The sequence below is a fragment of the Equus przewalskii genome, chromosome 1 (assembly GCF_037783145.1).
Source record: "Equus przewalskii isolate Varuska chromosome 1, EquPr2, whole genome shotgun sequence".
NCBI classification, from domain to species: domain Eukaryota; kingdom Metazoa; phylum Chordata; class Mammalia; order Perissodactyla; family Equidae; genus Equus; species Equus przewalskii.
In genome coordinates this window covers 92832362-92853588 of record NC_091831.1, presented here as the reverse complement: position 1 = coordinate 92853588, position 21227 = coordinate 92832362, and the positions used below count along the sequence as shown (strand labels likewise).

The following is a 21227-nucleotide window of genomic DNA, read 5'->3' as shown; positions in this document are numbered from 1 at the left end:
CACCTCTCGGGCCCAGAGTGCACACGCTAACTGCATGGTCTGCCCTTGAGAGGCTGGGACTGGAAGAGGCTGTGCAGGCCCTGGCGGCAGCTATGGCCATTTGCACAGGGAATTCTGGGTCCTAGGTTCCTGGAAGATGATCTGGAAGAGGAATGTAGGATCTGTGGGTACAGATGGGCACAAAGCCTTGGCCCTGTGGACTTCTTGCTGTGTGAGAAGGGCACAGCTAGGAAGGGCTGGAGTGAGGCCCGGCATCCACTTTTTAAGAATTGTGGCAAAATATACATAACATGAAGTTTACCATTTTAGGGGCCGGCCCCCTGCCCGAGTGGTTAAGTTCACACGTTCCACTTTGGCAGCCCAGGGTTTGCTGGTTCGGATCCTGGGTGCAGACCTATGTGCTGCTCATCAGGCCACGCTGAGGCGGCATCCCACATAGAAGAACTAGAATGACCTACAACTAGGATATACAACTATGTCCTGGGCCTTTGGGGAGGAAAAAAAAGAGGAAGATTGGCAACAGATGTCAGCTCAGGGCGAATGTTTTTTTTTTTTTTAAAGATTTTATTTTTTCCTTTTTCTCCCCAAAGCCCCCCAGTACATAGTTGTATATTCTTCATTGTGGGTCCTTCTAGTTGTGGCATGTGGGACGCTGCCTCAGCGTGGTTTGATGAGCAGTGCCATGTCCGCGCCCAGGATGTGAACCAACGAAACACTGGACTGCCTGCAGCGGAGCGTGCGAACTTAACCGCTTGGCCATGGGGCCAGCCCCAGGGCCAATCTTCCTCACACACACACGAAAAGACCATTTTAACCATTTTTAAGTGTAACATTAAGTACATTCACATTTTGTGCAACTATCACTACTATCCAACTCCAGAATTTCTGCATCACCCCAAGCTGACCCTGTGTACCCGTGAACAGTAACTCCCACTCCCCCGCCCCGCAGCCCCGGCAATCCCCATTCCATTCTCTGTCTCTACGAAGTGGCTACTGAAGGTACCTCATTTGAGTAGAATCATGTATTTTGCGTCTGACTCACTTCCTGGCATCCATTTTGCCCAAGTCTAAGGGTGGGGGAACTCTGAGCCACGTCATTGACTGGTTGCATGTCATACATGAAACGTATCCCAAACAGTGAAAGAGCACGTGAAGACGCCTGCCGCAGACAGGGGCCTCTGATCGCACATCCTTGCTTCTCCTGCCTGGGCGTCTACATGCCCTCACTCACAGCCGCAACAGCGCCTCCCTTCTCGGCTCACACCGCCCCGTCCCTCGGAGCCCTTCAGGGACTCCCAGGCTCGGCCCCTTGGCACGGCTCAAGGGCTATTACTGATCGGCCACAGCCCATTTTCTCAGTTGTATTTCTAACTTCCTCTGCTTGCCAGACTGGGGCTGCGCCCTTTCTGGCTTCTGTCTTCCTGTCTGTTCCTGTGCCTGGAACACCGCCCACCCCCACCCTCCAGGCCTGAAGGAAGGACACAACGTGGAGTACCACATTCCCTGATCACACCTGGTCTCTAACCAAGCAGAGGTGGCTACTCCGCCCTCTGTGCTCCCAGAACACGTGGCCCCTTCCCTCTGAGTGCTCCCCCCAGCTCCCCCTCTACTGGGCCATATTTGTACGTCTGTGTCTCGTATCCCAGCGTTCAGCCTGGTACTTGGTGCACAGCAACACGCAGCGAATGCTGATTGAGAGAATCAGAACCACTAGCGTCACCTCCTTCCCCCACAGCTGTGGGGACACCTGCGTCCCTCCCTGACCTCCCAAGACGGGACCCGTCATAATAACCAGTCACAGCGACTGGCAAAGGCCACGAGGCAGACTGCGGGTGAGGCAGGAGAAACAGCCATGACTGTTGCCGTCATACATCGGCACCGTCTCTACGGAGCGCACTTTGGCAGTATTTATAAAACCTAAAAACGCACATATCCTCCGCCTTAGAAATTTATCTACAGACATACTGTTCATAGGTACAAAAGTTGTTTCACACTATTTGTAACAGCAAAAGATTAGCAAATGTCAATTGTCATTTCCCAGGAGCCTGGACATGTAAGCTGGGCAGCTGCACAATGCCACACTACACGCCCGGGAGAAAGACCCTCACTGCTGCTTGGCTCCTGTTGAACATGCATCATGACACCGCTCTCAGCTGTAGAAAGTAATAATGCTTTAAAATTTGGCAATTTGGTAGGCAAGAATGGCATAATCTTGTTTTAACTGCTATTTCCTTCATTGCTACTGGGGTTGACTTTTTTCATCTTAATTGGTTTTAGTTCTATAAAAACGTTTGTAAACGAAACAAGTTTACATTTGTCAGCTCTTCTGATTCTGATTCTCACTATGGTGTTGTGAATACAGACAGGCAGAAAGCAGCGCATTTCACACTTGTGGGAAACGGGCTCCCACATCCAACAGGAGCTGCCAAATATTTATCGTGCCATGCATGCTACCAGTTACTTTTTAACATATTACTTCTACTTTTCCCAACAACCCTGCGAGGTATTACTAGTCTCATTTTGCAATAAAGAAACTGGGGCTAGGAGAGGCTGGTTAACTTGCCCAAGGCTGCTCAGCTGGTGACAGAGACCTGTGGTCCTCGAGTCCTAAATCAGAAGCCTTGCTACGTAGCTCCTCCTCTTCCTAGAGGCCTGGGCAGAGATGCTGGTGTCAGCAGGAGGCACGGAGGTCCACCCAGTCCCACACGTGCAGAGAGGCGTCACTCGCTGCAGACAACAAGGTCCTTGGCTTTTGGGGGTGCCAGGTATGGGTGGTGACCAGTGGAGCAGTGTCTATCCCATTGCCATCTAGGAAGACGTGACCTCTGTGAGTGAAGAGAGGTTCTGCTTGGCCCCCCATTCCATCCCAAGACGTGACATCATAGACCTGGACAGTCCCATCAAAACCTGAGGAAGAACAAGAAAAGAGAAGAGTGACACTGCATCTCTAAAATACTTTCTATAATTTGCTCTATGGTACCAAAACAGGCTATAGGATGAGGAATCAAACAGTAACAAGATACTTAAAGCCCAACCGAAGAGCACGTAACATCTGCCCTGAGTGTGGGCAGATGACGGCTCCAGGAGGCACGAGCGACAAACATCCACTGGACATCTGTCATGTGCCAGGCCCAAGGCTGACGCTGGACGTGCGTTCTCTCTTTTAATCCTCACATCTGTACGAAATAGGTACTATTGTTTTCTGCACAAAACTGAGCCTTAAGAGACTATTTCAAACCTTTTCCACTTGCCCAAATTCTAACCCCTCCACCTCTGGGTCCCTCTCAGTGGATGGCCTTGTCTCCTAGTGGATGGAGAAACAGAAGCCTGTAGAGAGGGACACCCCGGTCCCCCCGTGACCTAGCTCTACCACATTCGCTCCATCCTGTGTCTTCCTGTTACCAAACAGCCAATCCTCCACCCGTCTGTGCTTCTCTTCTGCTCCTTCTGGATTCTGCTGTTATCAATGACCCTTTCTTGCTCTCTCAACTACCCTTCCCACTGGCTTTTGGATACCCTCATTAAATACCCTCATTCAACTAGATATGCCAGGCCAGACCTGGGAGCCTGCTGACCTAGCCAGCTTGCTATAATTTGAAAACCAAGCAGACTGAGATGCGCCCTTGACATCTATCTGTATGTCTTTCCGGTACAGCCCCACAGCTGTCCTAGGCCTCTCCACCAACCTCAGCACTGAATTCCTGCTGGGATAGGAAAGGCCTGCTACCAGTGTATGGACGTTTAGTAGCCAGAATGGGGACGGGCCTGCTGCTGAAAAACCTGGAGAACTAATCCAGAGCTTCTCTGTGCACAACTTTAACTTCTGGGGCCAGATTTATTATGGAGCTACAAGCTTCTTCCTGAGCACCTGGTATTCCCTAGAAGAGAGAGGTCAAATAACGGACAAAAGTCCTGCTCAGCAGTACCTGAAATGGCCAGGCAGTTGTCCAGGCCTGGAGCCCACGTCACTCGCAGCAGCTCTGGGGCGGGGCTGGGTGTGGACACCGCGCACTGGACTGAGCTTTCAGGATGGGAGAGATCCCGGCAGTCAAGAAGACAGAGATGCCCATCTGAGCCAAGGCTGGCAATGTGGGGCCCAGGGCCCCGGCCCCTACCCCCAACTTCTGCACACCACCTCCCCCCACCGGACCCAGGGCAGGGGCTGAGATTCTCTGACGGGGCCCACTTCTGGCGAGTGTCCACGAGCCCCAACCGGCCCGAGGTACAGCAGAAGGCAAAGGTGTGTGCATCGAGGACCTGCAGGCTGCTCAGCTCGTCACTGTCACTGACACCTGGAAGACAGAGGCCGAAAGAGAAAAGCTGCTGGCGTCAGAGGGACTGGCCGGTCACAAGTCCCTTCCTCTGGGAAGCTTCCCAGCAGTCCAGGCAGAATGAACCACATCTCCCCTCGCCCGCTCATCTCGCCATATTCTACTCAGCTGGTGGGTGCTGGTCCCCAGGACTGCCTCTCGAAACCCCAGAGCAGGAGCCCCTCAGGCCAGGGCTCGCCTCTCGTGCATCTTGTTAACCCAGCATTTGGCGCACAGGGTTGAATTCAATTTCAAACATGGCCGAGCAGGGCTGGGAGGCAGACGCTGGCTGGAGGAGCCAGCAAGGCGTGAGCTGTTGCAGTACCTGAGGTGTACATGGTCTTCTGGGACTCCAGATCCACGACCTTCAGACTGCTGAGCCTCACCCCGTGGAGGACGCCAGGTGCCACTGACGAGAAGATGGCTACCCTAGGCCAGAGATGCCCTTCTTTCTCGTGGACCGCAATGGTGCTGACAGCCTGGATAACATCTGGGGGAAAGCGGAAGAGACTAAAATCCAGGATGTTAAGGAAGGTTTGAAACATTACACAGTGAAGGCCAGCCAGCCTTCCCCAGAACATTTAGAAGGACAAGGGAGAAGGGAGCTGACAGCTGGCAGGAGCGGACGTGGAGACTAAACACTCTGCATTATGTTTCCATTTCTGAAACTGTTGGAAGTGCTTTAAATTCTTTGTAATTTGTCTTATAAACTATTTTGCAAATGAGAGATAATGAATCAGAGCAGCCACCTCAAAACCCCAAAAGCAGTTCTGGCTTTTTATAGTTTTGTGGTGAACGAGTAAAGGAAGAGAACAGGAAAGAACATGCTGACGATGTCATTTACACCTTAAGTGAAAATAACAGGTACAGAGTTCAAGAACTACTATTATTTCTTCAAAAACACGTTCCACGACCTCAGGCAATTTGCTGAAGCCTAGGAGGTGAAGGTTACAGGGCAGGTGTGTGGTCTTCAAAGGCAGCCTGGGCAAGCAAGCCCACGTCTTTTTTACACTGAACATAAGAAGGACATACTGGTCCCCAAGCTGGGTTGGCCTGCAGTCTGACCTGTTTGTCTCAACCTGCATGGTGAGCAGGCAGGCTCTTGTCCCCGGAGCAGTCTACATTTGTGGCTACTCTTAATACAAGCCATTTATACACAGTTCAGAACAAGCAGTCTGCTGGACAAACTACTTAAAGAGAGACGCATATTTTCCATTTTATATCTTCTCGCTCCAAGAGGGGGCTCATTATTTGGTTTCCACATTCTCTGAAAAATACGTATTTTTTATAATTCTAAAGGATAGGTAAAAGTCAGAGTGAGGAAGGAATGGATGAGAGAAGCAAGCCTAACACAGCTCATCAAGTGAGCACGCGGCAACACGTCCCTCGAGAGAGCTCACATACAAGGAGTGCACAGAAGGACGCGTCTGGGCTGCGCTGGAAGGTGGAGGACCCTTGAGTCCTGCTCCCAAAGCCTAGACTCTGCGCACTGACTCCAGACCTGCTGAGCTTCACTGCTCCTCCCGCAGGGGCCGCACAGGTTCAGAGAAGACACGACAGCTGAGCCTCAGGATGAGAGCTGGTCCCCGCGGAGTGCCCATGAGACTGTGCTTCAAACCCGCCCCAAGCACAGTTTGTCTGGCTCTCCCAGGCCACACTGAGTGGCTCCCTCTCCCCTGTCCACAGACCCTGAGGGGCCTGGTTGGACTCCCCAGGAGCTGCCGCTCTGAGCAGGGGAGGGTTCTCAGACATGATCTGTCCCCACACGGGGGGAAGGAGGCCGCCAAGGGAAAGCCTGCAAAGACCTATGTCAAAGACGCCATGGAAAGACAGGCTCCAGGGCCCGACTGGAGAGCTGTTCTGTAATTACGACAGGGAAGGAAGTGCCCTCCTCTAGGGAATCCACGCCATGTTTCCAAAGCAGCCCCAAGCTGAGAGGAGAGACTGCTATGAAACCAAAGCAAAAGACACAGCGAGGCACCTCCAAGAACCCCAAGGGCAATAAAGGAAGGAAGGCTGTGTCTGAAGATTAAACCAACATAGAAAGGGTCAGAGGAGAGGTGGGCACACTCTGGAAGGAGCCAGAATGGCTCCCAGACCGGCACACTGAGCAAACACGTGAACACGTCTAAAGGGAAGCCGTGTCCATGAGACAAGCTGTTCAACCACAGAGGCAGAGAAAGTGGAGCCTGTCCAGGGTGGAGGGAGCCACACCAGACTAAATATTTAACTTCAAAGTGGAAGCAGCTAGTGACACTCAGCTGAGACCTTCAGATATGTATTCCTCCAACTCAGACACTTCCACGCCCCCGGGCTGAGAAGGGGCTTGGCGCGGCCCAGGGGCGTGGGCAGCTCTTGGCTGGGCAGTGCGCCCTCACAGGTTCATACCCTGTGCCTAGGCGCGTGAAACACAACTTAGAAAGCTCTGAGCTAATTCCCCTTGTTTGGGTTAAGTTTATCACAAGCCTTTGATTAGGTTAGGTCTTCTATAGGCAAAGAATAAGGACCTGGACTACTCCCCTTTTATGGGTACTTACTTTGTCATTATAAACTAATAAATGAACTCTGGCCTAGACAGCAGTCCTGTGAGTCCGGTGAGGGTGTCAGCCCCCATAAACAGATTCGATTTGTTGTGGATGCACTGACAAAGTCAGGTTTCTGAGACATCAAAGCTGTGGGTCAAAACCTGGAGCTCGGAAAATTCACCAAGACAATGCTGTGCTTTTAGGCTTCTGGGAAAACAGCTGGCCAGTCTTCCCGAGGCTCTGGAATATTCTGCACTAATATCTAGGCGAAGAAAACTTTTTATCTGATTTCCGACTCCCAAGAGTGTCAGAGTAAGTCCCTTGGGCCATTTGCTCCCTTAGGCCTGAGGCTCCAGGGTCTTTAAGGTACCGGCACCCCAGGCCCTGTCAGGACAAAAGGCAGCTCCAAGGCGCCTCCAAGCTGTTAGAAAGACTCCCCTGCTCTCGTCTTTAACCCACTGCTGTCCCACACAGCCTACTTTTAGGTAAAGATAAAAACAATTACAAGTTACTGGCATAGGGACAGACATATTGATCAATGGAAGAGAACTGAGAGTCCAGAAATAAATCCTTCTATTTATGGGCAATTGATTTTCAACAAAGGCACCAAGGCAAATGGATGGAGAAAGGTTAGGCTTTTTGACAAAGGTGCTGGGACAACTGGATATTCACATGCAAAAAGAGGAACTTAGACCCTTACCTCATACCGTACACAAAAGTCAATGCTAAAGAGATCAGAGACTTAAATGTTGGAGTTAAACAATAAAACTTTGGGGGAAAAAAAATAGGGGAAAATCTATGGGTTAGGTGAAGATTTCTTAGATATAACACCAAAAATACACTCCATAAAAGAAAACACTGATAAATTGGACCTCATCAAAATTTAAAACTTTTATGCTTCAAGGGACACTATTAAGAAAATGAAAAGACAAGTAACAGACTGGGAGGAAATATTAGCAAAACACACTATCTGAAAAATAACTTGTACCCAGAATGTGCAAAGAACTCCTACAACTCAATCAAGACAAAAAAAGCCAATCAAAAAGTGGGAAAAACAGGGGCTGGCCCTGTGGCCGAGTGGTTAAGTTCACGCGCTCCACTTCGGCGGCCCAGGGTTTTGCTGGTTTGGATCCTGGGTGCGGGCCTAGCGCTGCTCATCAGCCCATGCTGAGGCGGCGTCCCACACACCACAACTAGAAGGACCCACAACTAAAATATACAACTATGTACTGGAGGGCTTTGGGGGAAGAAGGAAAAATAAAAAATAAAAACAAAATCTTAAAAAAATAAATGGGCAAAATATGTGATAAAATATAAGCAACAAGAAAGCAAGGAACAAATGTTTTTGCTTGCTGCTGTAACCCCAGAACCCTGCCCAATGTTTGACACATCGGAAGCACACAATGAATGTTTGTTCACTGAATGATGAGATGTTAGCTACTGCTACAAATAACAGTAATAATGATAATTATTATTATTATAAACGTGACCTTTCGTGGATAGATTTACCCCCAGGAACCAGCTCTAAGCAAACTGGTGGCATAGCCCACACTGCTGGCCGGCAAACACCCCGCCAACTTTTTTCAGAGCCCCTACATCCATGCTGAGATGAATTATCATTATCTGACCACAGCTACCGCCAGGCATGGCTATGAGCAGACTCTGAAGTCAAACCAGACCTAAGTCTTGCTTCTGCTACTATCTTTGTGACTCTGAACAAGTTAGCCTCTCTGGCACAGAGTTTGTTGTCAGACTCACGAGAATTTAAAGAGATCACGAGTGGAAAGTGCTTAGTACACGGCCTGGAATACAACACACACTCACTAAGATCACTGTCGCATCTTACAAATTGTTGACTAACCTGAACAGATACCTACCAAAATGTACAGTGAAAGCACAATCTCAAAGGGTCTGTGACAGCATGTTGTCTCAGCCTGCTGGGGGCAAGAACGACAGCAAAACTCCCTCATCAAGATTTGAACAGGCATTTCACCAAAGAAGACACATGAATGGCTAATAAGCACACGAAAAAATGCTCAACGTTATAGTCACTGAGGAAATGCAAATGAAAACCACAATGACAGACAATTTCACACAGTTAGGATGGAGCTAATAAAAGAGATAGACAATAACAAGTGTTGGTGAGGACACGGAGAAACGGGAACCCTCACAGACTGCTGGTGGGAATGGTAATGATGACGCCATTGTGGAAAACAGTCTGGAAGTTTCTTCAGCGTCTATCCAAGAGAAATGGAAACGTACGTCCACACAGAGACTTGCACATGAACGTTCTTAGTGGCATCATTCATAACAGCCAAAAATCAGATCCCTCAACTCATGAAAGGATAGACAAACGTGGAACATCCACACAGTGGAGCACTGTTCATCATAAAAAGGAGCAAACTAGCAATACACACTATGTCATGGTGGACCACAAAAGCAGCATGCTAAGTGAAAGAAGCCCGATACAGGAGGCCACATATCGTGTGATTTCATTGATATGAAACGTCCAGAAAAGGCCATCTATTAGAGAGAGAAAGTAGATCAGTGGCTGCCTGGGCAGGGTGTGGGCGTGCAGATTAACAGTAAATGGCATGATGGATCTTACCGGGGTTTTGAAAAATGTTCTAAAACTGACTCAGAGTGCTGGTTGCACAACTTGTTAAACTTAGTAAAAATCACAGAATTGTACACTTAAAATGGGGAGAAACAACAAGGAAAGCCCACGGGGTCAGTGCCCTCACAAGCAGATGAGCAGGCCCAGCCCCTCTGCAGCAGTGAAGCCTGGGAGAAGCTGAAGCCGTGGCAGGTTCTGGGAAGCACCCAGCGAGGTGGTGTGGGCCTGGGCAGAGGACCACACAGGCGAGGGGGGGGCTCCCAGAGTTGGGGCCTGTGGCTCAGAGGCAACATCCACACTGCCAACAATGCTCTCACGGAGGGACGTGGAGAAGGGGCTGGGTCAGGACTGCATGCTCTGGTGCCTGCCTGTGGGGGAAACTGCAAACCCACTGCTGGAGGGCCAGCTACTTCCCACTAGGGAACTCCCCTCCGCTCCCAGAGGGAACAGGACTAACACTTTCTGCCCCGTTGCGGTCCCCTGTTGGGGAGCAGAGCGACTTCTCTGAGGTGGAGACTGGTGAGCGCAGCCTTTTGCTCATTCACTATTTTCCTTCCGTGAGACCAGTGTGCGTGCAAAGAGCGGGGACCTCCTCGCTGCCTCCTTTCCCTCCAGGAGGTGAGCTCACCCAAACAGCCCTAGCTCTGCCGTTGCCTCTGCCCCTGCCTGGGGGAGAGGCCCTGGTTCACGAGGTGCTCTGCCTATGACTGGGTTGGTAAACTCAACTCCTGGAGCAAGTTCCAGGAAGCTCCATTTGGGGCCTGTGTGCCATGCTGTGGTTGCTAACTCATCTTTGCCTGCATTAAAGGATACTGCATTTTAATTCCCACTTGGCTCTGAGTCACTATCTTTTTCTTTTCTTTTTTTTTGGTGAAGATTGGCTCTGAGCTAACATCTGTTGCCAATCTTCCTCTTTGTGCTTGAGGAAGATTGCACCTGAGCTAACATTTGCGTCAATCTTCCTCTATTTTGTATGTGGGACGCCACCACAGTGTGACTTGACAAGCAGTGTGTAGGTCTACACCCGGGATCTGAACCTGTGAACCCTGGGCTGCCGAAGCAGAACACACCAACTTAACTACTACACCACCAGGCTGGCCCCAAGAGTCAACTTCTTAATTGGTTCAGATTAGGGGGTGGGGGTGTGTATCAGGCTTTCCTACAACCCAAACCCCCACCAAGTCAAATTCACTCACCACTGTCCTCTGCGACCTGCCACACCTGCAGGTAACAACCTGGAAGGCCACTGGTCACCAGCAACCTATTCAGGATGGATAGGAATCTCAGTCCAGACAGTGGGGAGCTCACCCACGTCCCCCAGCCTTTCCCTTCTTCAGCCCCTCAGCCCGGGATTCGTATACTCTCCGTATCAGGGAAGCTTACTGCAGGAAGGGGTCATCAGGACCCGTCATCTCATTTAACGGGAGAGGGGCAGGCTCCCTCCACTTTAGGGACAGGCCACAGCTCCTGGCGAGTCACAGGACTGAGCACAGGCTTCCACATGCTGTGACGTGTCCCAGAGAGGACACCAGCATGGAGCCTGAAGACACAACCCTGACCCAGAGACTCTCAGCCTCTGCCAACTGAGCTATCAGCCCCAACCATCAGCTCTCTGAGAAACTAAGAGCGACGTTCTTCTCTATATCTATTCCCCGGAGCAACCCCAGCGATCTGTGGGTTACACTGGTCAAAAGGTCTGTGAGAGACCATGAAGGCACCCAGCCATGCTTTCTTTGTATTTCAGATCTCTGCATGTGCATGCATGTGCTCACGTGTGCCCATGTGCTCACGTGTGCCCATGTGCTGAGGGGGTAGGGCTGGGGATGAAAAGGCAGGATACCCCTGGTGTTTCCAGACACTCCATCCTGAACAGAAGGTCTGGGTCACAGAGCTGACCGTACCTGGTGTCCGGCACATGCTTCAGATCAAAGACAGGCCTGTCTGAAAATCCTCCGTGGCGGACCTTAAAATCTCTTTCCGGGAACAAGCCCTAAAATACAAAGGGGCGGCCGATCAGATAGGGCCTGCTCTCCAAAGAGCTGTTTCAGACGTGCTCTAGGTAAGGAGCTAGAGCCCAGGCAGCAGGCAGCCATGCAGGATGCTCAGCTGCCAACAGATACTGCTCCCTGCAGGGCCTCGGTGGCTGCTATTTATAAACACGGGTCTCAGCTGCCTACACAGACGGCTTCCTTTCTGCCCTGCACATTCAAAACCCTTCTAACCTTTCCCCAGCCCCTCTCACTACAGCACAAGTCTGATACTCCAGGCCTTCTTAGAGGACTCACAGAGGCCTAACAGCCTCATCAAAGAAAGTTGGAATGTTATCAGCCAACTGACACATTCCCCATCCTCCCACACCACCCACTGGAAGTCAGATGGGTTCTTCCAGCAGCAGAAATATACAACCACCAATTACCCAGTGTTCACTGCAGCAGCCGCTGTGTTTAGTGCTTTATCTACTTCATCAAGTTGGATTCTTACAACCACCAGTGATGTAGGTACTATAATTATCCCTATTCTAAAATGACAAAACTAAGGCACAGGGAGCTTAAGCAACTTTTCGAAGGTCACACAGGGATTATGTTGTGAATCTGAACCCAGGTCTGTGTAACCAAAGTTCATGCTCTTAGCCACTAGAGCTATCTACTATCTGCACGTGAGGAACTGGAAGTAGGGGAAAAGGAGGTGGCCGTAAGGCAAGAGATGAAAAGCCAGGGGTGAGGTGGGAGGTAAACCAGGCCTCTCGTCAAGCTCAGTCTGGGCAAGCTCCCGGCTGAAGCTGGAGTGGTGGGGACGCGGGCGACCAAGAGCCCTAGGCAGGGAATTTGCCAGGCGGCCCTATCAGATGAGTCTGAACGATTCTATAGCAACATTAGGCAGCTATCAACTCTTCCCTTCTTTTTTGGGGGGAAAATATAAAGGTTTGTTCCTTACAAGACCTGGAAATTACACAGCATACCTGGGGCCACACATCAAGGGCTCAGGTAGAAAGAGAGAGAGAGAGAACTCTTTTCTTGTTGACACATACTCTTCTCTTGGCTTCGGAAACACTAACCTTTTCTGAGACTCCTACTTCAAAGACGATTCCTTCTCAGCCTTCCCTGTGGGCTCATCTTCCTCTACTCACTCCTTAAATGTATCCCTGAGGTTCTGGCTCTAGTCATTTCTCCTCTTATTTCTTATACACTACACATTCATCCTAGGGGACCTTAACCACCCTCTATACCCTAATGGCTCCCTAAATCTATTTTTAACAAAACAAAATTGACCTCCTCCTCCAGGAGCCCTCTGTAAATCATGACATTCTGAAGCACCTATCTCTGTGCATATTTGCCTCCCTCTACTAGACTGTAAGGGCAGGCCCAGGGCTTGTCACTCTTTCTAGCAGCCAGGACGATATCCAGTAGACAACAGGGGCTCCATAAAGGTTTCAAACATGAGTAAAAGTAGACACATATACTCAGCATTTGTATTTCAACTTACCTGGTTTTCTTTTACAGAAAGTCTGAAAGGTAATGTCAGATGAAGAATCTCATTTTTTTTCCGACTTTCATAGCCAGCAACAAAGACTCCTGGAAAAAGAAGCAGAAGTAACTGTGACAAACTGCTAGAAAGACTGCATCACGGCTGGGTCTAGAAACTCTGCCAAATCCTCCAAAGCAACGATAAACTCCTTTGCCATTGGTATACAGTCTTGTATTGGGGTGTGGAAGAAACCTAGATCTTTTTTTTGCTGAGGAAGATTGTCCCTGAGCTAACATCTGTGCCAACCTTCCTCTCTATTTTGTATGTGGGTCGCTGCCACAGCGTGGCTGCTGACAGTAGTGTAGGTCCCTCCCGGGGATGGAACCCAACCACCAGGCCACCAGGGCTGGCCCCAAATCTAGATCTTAAAGGAGAAACATAAGTGCTGCCTGGCCACACAATTGCTACCAGGGACCAGGAGGCCCTCAGGCTCCCAGAAGAGTGGGTTGCATCCCTTTGAGCTGAGCTCCCGAGTCCCAGCCCGAGGAGTGGGACTCTGCCTCCTTCAGGGCCAGGCAGGGCTTATCACCTTTGTCACCAATCCATTCAAGGACTCGAGTGGCTTCCGAGAGGTCGAACGCATGGAAATCCTGGTACCTACACGACAGGAACACAACGTCGGCCGGTGCACGACACTGCACTGTTGTTAAGGAACTGAGCTGGCAGCACGGTTGGGTGGCTGGGGGCCCGGGCTCTGCAGCCAGGCCGCGCTGGGATCAAGTCTTGTTACACATTTTACCCGCTGCGCGCCTGGGACCAGGCCAGTCCCAATTCCCCGGAGCCTCGCTCCGCATCTGTAAGGTGGAACTCCCAGGGTACCCGGACTCCCCGAGGGTGATGCGAGGAATCAACGAGCTAACCCACGTTCACGGCTGAACTCACAGGCTGGCGCAAGATAACTGCCCCCTTATGTTATTATCCTGCCAAGCACTGCCCTTAGCAGAACCTCACCCGACCTGCGCCCACAGGAAGGCGCCGTGTCCCAGACCAGGCAGCCGAGGCCCCGCCCCGCGGCCAGCGCCGCCCCATGCACGCCAGGATTCCCCACGCGCCCCACCCGCGCCCGCCCAGGCCCGGAGCCCAGGTCCCAAGCCCACAGAATTTACAAGCGCAACGACTCCACCAGCCAGTCCTCCGCGGGCTCCATGGCAACTGTCGCTTCCGGTTCCTCACTTCCGCCGCCCCACTTCCGCCTCGGAACCTCCCTTGGCCCGCGCGGCCCTCTCGCGAGGAGTGTGCGCGGCCTGCCCTTGCCGGGGGGCGTGGCCTCTCGCCAGGGGCGGGGCGGAGAAGTGTTGGGGCGCAGCCGCAGACGCGCCGTGCCCTCGCTCGGCTGGGTCAGGGCTTCTCCGGGTAAGAGCTCCGGGAAAAATGACGTAAAATCAGGGATTCCCAGGATGTCAGCTCCAGGTGAGCCTGAGGGACCAAATACCCGCCTGTTTTACGACCGGGTATTTGCAGATCAGAGGACCAAGGCCAACAGGACGCCCCGTTAAATTCGAATTTTGAGTATGTCCGTACAATATTTAGGACATCTTGTACGAAAAGATTATTGTTTATCTGAAATTCGAATTTAACGGGGTGTCCTGTATTTTTACTTGCTAACTCTGGCAACCTTACCCAAGGCAAGCGGAGAGAGGAAGCGGACAGCGGGGTCTGGATCCCAGCCCGGCGCTCTCCCTTGTGTGTGCCGGACACTCCCCTCAGAGCTTGGCGCGAGGAAGAAATAAGATGGGGTAAGCAAAGCCCCGCTGTGTAGTGCAGGCAGCTCCCTTTACAGGCGAGGAAACAGGAGAGACCTGCCTGTGCCAGTAGGTGGCAGAGGCGAGAGGAGAACCCAGCGCCTGGCACAGGACCTGGCATCCAGCAGGCGTTGAGTACCTGCTTGCTGAATGAGCGAATGAGTAGGAGTCCTGAGTCAGTGCCTGGCTAGTACCGTGGAGTGTTCTGGGCTTTTTGGAGCCAGCCCCATCTCACTGAAGACCCGGTCCTCCAGCCCCCTTTCCCTCCCATTCCGTCAAACCTGGCTGGAAGGAGAGGGCCAGACATTCTATGTAAAGAGGAGGGTTTTATTCATAACTTCAACAGGGAAGCAAGACATACAGTAGGAACATAATTTGTGTCTGCATTGGCAATATTCCTGGTGACTCAACTAGAAATCACAGTAATGGAGTAACAACCGAGATTTGAGCCCAGGATTTACATCCAGATGGGGCCACTGCCAGGGTCCCATTCAGCACCTTCCCTGGGTGGGCACAAGCTAAGCCATGTCGTCCTGTCTTCCTCGTTAATGGCATCACTTCTGCAGCAATTGTACCAGCAGCCTCCTGTGCTGAAGGGGAACACACAGAGGAATTAACCTGGGCAGAAGGGGCAAATGATAGGGGCATCCTGCCATTCCTAAGGGCTAGGCATCCACAGAGGTAGGAGGGGTAGGTTCTCAGCTGAGGCAGGTCCCCCAGCACCTTTCTCCCTGAAGAAGGGCCTGAGAGGGGTTGGGGCAATGGTTTTCTCAGAATAACAGCCCCAACCTCAGAGAATGGGCACGACAGTCAAAGGACATCATGGAAGTAAAGTCCAAGTACAGTGCCTGGTCCTGGGCAAGAGTCAGTGTTTTCACTCCCCTGCCCCCAGCTCTGCCCCAGCCCTCACTTCTGAAGCCCCATCCCCAAGGGCTAGGTACTGCTTTCTAGCTGTCTGCATGTTTCAGGCCTTTGACCAACAGCCCCAGAGGTGACATTGTCTCCCTTCAGATTCAGCCAGCCCAAGCTCCTGCCCTTAGTGGCTGGGGGTTCTGTGCATCAGGAGAGTCAGTGAGATTGACTGGGGCTGGACCTTCTCTAGGGAATGCCCCTCCCTTCTTTCAAAACATACAGACTACATGCTAGGGATACAAAGGTGAGTCAGCAACAGGTGCTGCCAGGGGGCTCACGGACCGGTAATAGCACCCGTTTACTAAGTGCTTTGTATGTGCCAGGCATCATCCATTTGATGGATGAGAAGATGAGGCTTAGAGAGGTTAACTGACATTTCTAAGGTCACACAGCTACTAAGCAGCTGGGTTATGAGCCTAGGACACTGTTGCCAGAACCCACATTCTACCACATCACACTGCCATTTTGCACACAGCAACAGAGGACCAGGGAAGGTGGAGTGGGGACAGCACCAGGAGCAGGGAATGGAAGAGCTGCCCCTCTACCAGGCTGGAGACTAAGGCGGCTGGGCTCCAGCTTTAGGGCCTTGAACCCCCATAGGTCAGTGGTTTACAACCAGGGGTGATGTTGGCTCCCTCCCCCGTCCCCTCACCAGAGGACCTCTGGCAACATCTAGAGGCATTTTTCGTTGTGAAAATTGTGCGGTGGAGAGGGAGGATGCTCTAGTGGATGGAGACCAGGGAAGCTGCTACACTGCCTGCAATGCACAGGCTAGCCCCCACAACCAAGAATTATCCAGCCCAGAATGTCAAGAGTGCTGAGGTTGAGACCCTGCCATGGGTCACTGAGGCAGATGAGAGACTGGGAAGAGCACTGGTCATGGTAAACAAGATCCAAACTCTGTCTTGGCTGATAACTGACTCTTCTCTTCCCTCTCTGGGGCTCAGGGTCCCAACTCTGGCTACAAGGACATACAGGGCACTGCAAAGGTGGAAAACTGGGGTGCGGCAAATCTGTGTGGACTGGCGAGGGAAAGCCCTGCTGCAAGAGGCTGGGTAATCCTAGGCTCTGACTGTAAATTGGGCAATAGGTGAGGGGAACTTCTTCCCCTACTTCTTGCTCCATGGGGTTTGCTGGGAGGGTCAGCTTCCTTTCTTTGGAGTCCTCTCCCTTTGAGCTCTGATCACAGGGAGAGCCAGAAATCTCTGGCTTTCTGGGGTCCATCACGCCCTGGTGGGGCAGTTACACCCTAAGCCCAGTGCTGGATCCAGGGGCAGCCCTGGCTGAGCCTGGCCTGGGCCCAAGGTGGGGGCCTGGCTCACCTGGGTGTGAGATGCTGGGCTGTCGAGGCTCAGGCCCAGAGCTTTCTTTAGCAGGAGGATCCTGAGCAGATCATGACTCAGCTGCAGCCTCTGGTCCCTCAGGGAGATGTGGGGAGCTGTCCCCAGTGGGGATGGGATGGCCAGACTCTTCTTGCCCATGAAGTGACCTAGAAATGAGATGCGGAGGCACAAAGAAGTCAGGGAGTGAGGATCTGATCCCAGTGGGGAAGTTCCTGACCTCTCCCATCTTTCAGTTCTCGTGGCAAGAAGATACACAACTTTCCTCCTTCTCCTTCTCACCAAGGAGCTGCAAAGACCCCCGGGGTTGACAGCCTGTACCTCAGCTTTTCCTGAACAGGTAGAGAGGGTGGAGATGGCATGGCTGGAAGGAGGGAGGCATGGCCCAGGGCCAGGGAGAAACTCTGCCAGTTGTGCTCCCTGCTTAGAAGAGGGACAGGAAAGGGCAGGGAAGGAAGTGGAGAAGGAATAGGTGCCTGGAAGGTGGAGGTGCAGAGAGAAGACACGCCAGAGGTTAGAAGATTCAGTAGAATCTTGCCTAAGTAGAATCAGCTGGAGGGCAGATCTAGGATCCAGCCCCAGGTCTGCTTTAAACTGGCTGAATACTCTTAGCCAAGTCACTGACCGATCTGGCTCTCAGGTTCCCCATCTGTTAAATCAGATGAGTTCCAGGGTTCCCACCAGCCGGGACACTAGTGTCCATGGCTGAAGAACAGCCAGAGAAGGAACATGGGGTCAGAGGAGGGTGAGGGGCGCCTGCCGGGGTCCCGAAGACTTACCGGTGGCCCAGAGGTTGCCCCGCGGGTGCACTCGGATCTTGCCGGCCCGGCTGCGGGGCTCCGGGAGATCCCAGCCGAGCGGGGCGGTGCTGGCCGCGAGCAGAGCGAAGAGCAGGAGGCCGCCGAACAGCCGCGCGCCCCCCGCCCGCAGGGTCATAGCTCTACCCGGCGCGCCTCGCCACCGCCCCAATGTGCGGCGCCCGCCTTCCCTTCTTTTAAACCCGCGCCCAGGGGGCGGAGCCTGTCCGGGAGGCGGAGCCTGCCCAGGGCCTGCCCCCGCGCTCCACCTGCTCCGCCTTCCCAGTCCCAGTGCGGCCCGCGAGCCCTCGGGTGGGGGTCTCTGTCCGCGACCCGCACGCCCGCACTCCTGCCCCCACGTGGGCACCGCTCCCTTAGGGCCTCTGTCCCAAGCTCGCCACCTTCAGGCTAAGGACCTGGCCCGGGGCAAGTGGGGTCCCCCGGTCTCCCTCCACTCCCACCGGCGTTGGGCCGACAGCAGTTCTTCGCCTCGGAGCTTCTCTTTGTAAGGGCGAAAGTGGGGGCGAGGACGCCTGCTCCTGTGTAACACTGGCGTCACAGCGTCCAGCAAAGGGCCAGGCGCCAGAGGGGCTCCGTAGGATGCCCATCGGCCCCTCCCGCAGGGCTCTGACCGTGCTCAACCCTCTTTGCACTCTCACTGCCAGCACTCAGGCAGAACGATGGATGCTGGGATAAGGCCCCCCAGGAATGGGCACCCCGCTAGGAAGAGCCTGGCCTGTCAGCCGGGCAACAGGCAGATCTCTGGGTCAGGGGAGTGGAAAGAGCACAGGTGTCCAGATACAAGTGTGTGAACTCGTTGAACCTCTTTCTTCAACTGTAAAATGGGAATAACCACATTGCCCTATTTTTAATAATTTTACATGTTTTAGCACAATTATTTTGTGGCAGGAAGCCGCAGTCCTCTAGGACTGCCCTCTCACACTCAGCACTCTCCTCCTCCCAAGGTGCTGTCTAGACTTGTCTTGGAAAGAACTTCTGGGTCAGCAGCATCAGTGTAGGCAAAGACGGTGTGCTCCAGAATAATATGTTTATTTCTGCTTAAATGTTTGGACTAAACACCAATGTTCAGAGCACTCTGCTAGGCACAGGAGGAGGGGAGACAAGAGGTAATTCCCCACTCCCAAGGGAGTTCATCTCATTGGAGAGACAGAACACAAAGGAGGGCGTGATGAAGGAGCGGGGTACAGACCAACCCCTGGACTCTGGACTCTTCCCTGAAACACTGCACAGTGTGGCTGTGACAGAACCTACTCCCCAGTCTGGCTCAATAACGGTACTTGTGATCATTCCTCTTGCATGTATCTAGCGCAGCAAGCCCTGCTAGCTCTATGGATCAGCATCTTAATAGCCTTTATGAGAAGCTGATTGTCGCGCTCAGCTCCTGGGAGCATGACATGCAGGACAGGAGCACTCCATTTCTGGCCCTGGCTTTTTCCCCGATCTCTTTGCTTCTCATCCCCCACCCTGGCATTTACACCTCTCTGCATTCTTGTCACTGCTTAGCCATGCTGTACAGATATAGCTCTTATCACCTTCCCATAATAATCATTCCCTTTGTGACCCCCTCCCTCTCCTCTGCATCAACCACATACCATCCTCTCTTCTCTGGTCCACGGATGGAGAAACTAGTGGGAAAACATAGGAGCTGGTATTAATTGCTGCCTGATTTAAATGCTTGAAGGAACTTTATTGGGTAGATTTCTCTTTCCTCATTTCATAGTTGGAAACAGGCTCACAGGTTGAGTCACTGCCCAGACGTCACACTGGAATCAGACTTTGGGTCTGTCTGGACCACTCTATCGGACACCCAAAGTTGTACAGGGCAGATGCTGCTTTCCCTAAACACACCCACACCTGCTTTACCATTCCAAGTTTAAACATTGCATTGGTGTAGATTTCTCAGGAGGGAGGGGGAGCAGGCACTGCATTTACTTTCACCTCTCTTCTGCAGGTGACCCTGGAGCTTTGCGTTCTGCTCTGATAGGTTCTTTATATTTAAGCCAAGCCTCCTCTGACACAGCCTGGGTTCACTGCTCCAACCACAGCCCCCGGACAGACCCCAGATGTCCCTGAAATCACTGTATGTCAGCCTAGCAGAGGAAAAAGGGGCTTCTGAGGACTCTGGAGAAAGCAGCAGGGCAGCGGCTTCATGGCCAGCTATAACACACTGTCCCAGGAGGGAGGAGGATTAGGCACAGCAGAGAGGGTGGCTTGCCCAAGATAGCACTTCCAAGCGGGATCTCCCAGGGAGTGCTAGGCTGAGTTTAGAACAAGGACCTGAACTGCCAACTGCCTGTTCCCCAAGTCCACTGTGATGGCAAGGGAAGTCCAAAGGCCTCCATCCCAATGGGAAGACTGACAGTGAATCATGGAGGCGCATGGGGAAGCTCTTCAGAGCGTACCCTTGACCCTTCCCATGTTTCTACAACATTCAAGGTCATCCACAGAAAATGTAGAGAAGATTCATAGGACAATCCAAAAGATAATTAAGGGGTGAAAGATAGATGGGAAATCCTGTTATAACCAACACCAATGAAACATTTAAACTGCACCATGGTTTTTAATCAAAGGTTGCTTGAAATAAAGGACACATATATTACTAGTTGCTATATTTTCATTAAGTTGCAATCAATTACAAGTAACACCTTTTCACAACTGAGTCTTTTTTGTTGTTGTTTTCCAAAAGCACTTACATACATGCTCCTTTGATCACCAACACTATTTTGCTGTAGTAAAGACTAGTATTATGCCCACCTTATAGATAAGTCAACTTAAGTACAAACCAAGTTAGTTGCAGAGAAACTAAACAAATGGAGAAACCAGTGTGTGGACTCCAAACACATGAAAGGCACAGAGGACAAGAGAGAAAGTGAAAAGCAGAAATTTAAATTAGACGTAAAGAATCCGGTGAAAAGGAATGATGACAAACGTAGAGCTGCTCAGACTAGGATGGCATACAATCACTCTCCTGGCAGACCTCCGCGCACAAGCTCTCCATCTGTGTGGGCTGGGGAGATGAGATCTTGAGATAACTCAGGTCCCGCTCTTTAGTTTCAGAATGGGGAAGGGGCTGCAGAAACAGGATAACAGCAGAATCTTTAAGAAAGAAAGAAGGGAGACTCAGGGATATCTGACACAATTTCCCAAAGTCAGAAGGAACACAGAGGGATTAGCTGGAAAATCAGAACATTAACTATTAATAAGGAAATATTTCAGAACTGAAATTGCCAAAATATGAAATTTTTTTTTTAAAGGCAATATTCAAAAAGAGAGAAAATACCTACATCTAGTAAGGAAAGTGATGACGACCCCAACAGTGGCTAAGAAAGCTAAGCAGCTGCTGCTCAGCTAAGGGCACAGATGCTCAGGGAAGTTATGAAAACCTAAGGAGAGAAGCCCCAGGCCCGGCATTCATAATTATTTGCGTGTAATAGCCAT

The 21227-nt window shown here is 51.7% G+C and overlaps 2 protein-coding genes across 3 annotated transcripts; both read right to left on the bottom strand.

Moving 5' to 3' along the window:
• Positions 1–1932: 1932 nt before the first annotated feature.
• On the bottom strand, positions 1933–14234 carry WDR73 (WD repeat domain 73). The gene is made up of 8 exons (XM_070570864.1): positions 14084–14234; positions 13507–13574; positions 12936–13024; positions 11354–11442; positions 10649–10713; positions 4636–4800; positions 3927–4292; positions 1933–2907 (listed from the first exon to the last, which is right to left on the bottom strand). The coding sequence occupies exons 1-8, from the start codon at positions 14122–14124 to the stop codon at positions 2672–2674; spliced, it is 1119 nt and encodes a 372-aa protein (XP_070426965.1). The 5' UTR covers positions 14125–14234; the 3' UTR covers positions 1933–2671.
• A 791-nt stretch (positions 14235–15025) lies between these two features.
• On the bottom strand, positions 15026–18288 carry NMB (neuromedin B). Of its 2 annotated transcripts, none has more exons than XM_008512659.2 (3): positions 17751–18288; positions 16954–17120; positions 15026–15304 (listed from the first exon to the last, which is right to left on the bottom strand). In XM_008512659.2, exons 1-3 carry the CDS (start codon positions 17905–17907, stop codon positions 15137–15139), a joined length of 492 nt encoding a protein of 163 aa, XP_008510881.1. In that variant the 5' UTR covers positions 17908–18288; the 3' UTR covers positions 15026–15136. The 2 variants fall into 2 exon arrangements, with proteins under 2 accessions (XP_008510881.1, XP_008510883.1); XM_008512661.2 differs by having other exon boundaries at positions 15026–15309; positions 17751–18281.
• Between the last annotated feature and the right edge of the window lie 2939 nt (positions 18289–21227).